This window comes from Orycteropus afer, unplaced genomic scaffold (assembly GCF_000298275.1).
Source record: "Orycteropus afer afer isolate SDZICR_OR568_19922 unplaced genomic scaffold, OryAfe1.0 scaffold00010, whole genome shotgun sequence".
Lineage (NCBI taxonomy): Eukaryota > Metazoa > Chordata > Mammalia > Tubulidentata > Orycteropodidae > Orycteropus > Orycteropus afer.
Genome location: NW_006921597.1, coordinates 13,184,387 through 13,185,320, shown reverse-complemented (window position 1 = coordinate 13,185,320; position 934 = coordinate 13,184,387). Strand labels below are relative to the sequence as shown.

Sequence of the window (934 nt, the reverse complement as noted above, 5' to 3'; positions counted from 1 at the left end):
AAAAAAAAAAAAAAAAAAAGAAGTAACTGAGATCAAATTACATGGAAAAGAATATAAAAATAGGGATATGCGTATATAACTTAAAATCATATTTAAATTTGTATCTCTTATATAAATGAATAAATGCTATAAATGATAAACATTTTTTAAAACTGCTGGAAAATGACACACCTACCAAAATTCAGAAAGGAGCTGGAGTTATTTGACTGAACAGATTCTGCAGGTTTGCTTGGTGGGGAAGAATTACAGAGACCTAGAATCAAAAGAAAAAAACTTTAGGGAAAGAATGAAGACAGATTCAGATTACTATTGGTCAGATTACATAAACATTTCCTCCAGAGTAATTAATATCCCCAAATAAACTTATCACTAGCAAATATATCAAAATAAAAGTGTTTTAAAAAGAAACTTTATAATCTTCTCATTTGTGGTTTTTTGTTTTATGGTTTCTTTTGTTTGCAAATCAATATGTAATAAAGCCAGACACTAAAGAGACTTGCCAAAAGATTCAGGAATAAGATCCATTATATCATGAAGGAAGGTTGGGCAATCCTACTTCCGTAGTGATGTTGTTGTTGTTGTTGTTGTTATGTGCCATCGAGTCGTGCCTCGGAAACCCAAGGAGGGGTCGCTATGAGTCGGGTTTGACTCCAAGGCACATAACAACAACAACAACAACAACATATCATGAATCAACTTATTGCAGGATTCACATTTTGGTTTTGGACTACATCCTATTTTGCACTCTATTTTGCACTCTGACTATTCCTAGTATACTTCTAAACCATTTGTTCTTCACATTCATTCATCCATGAGCAGTCAAATTTTCTTATACTATCCTCTGGTAGCATAGTGCCTAAGGCACTTGATTGCTAACCAGAAGGCTGGCAGTTCAAACCCACCAGCCACTCCTCGGAAGGAAGATGGGGCAATC

The 934-nt window shown here is 34.4% G+C and overlaps 1 protein-coding gene across 1 annotated transcript in view; it reads right to left on the bottom strand.

The window, feature by feature from the left end:
- PTPN22 (protein tyrosine phosphatase non-receptor type 22) overlaps positions 1 to 934 on the bottom strand; it is a 134,540-nt gene that overhangs the window by 32,401 nt on the left and 101,205 nt on the right. The window contains exon 20 of the mRNA XM_007949037.2: positions 176 to 253. Within this exon, the coding sequence (XP_007947228.1) occupies positions 176 to 253 (78 nt within the window). The remainder of the gene's footprint in view (positions 1 to 175; positions 254 to 934) is intronic.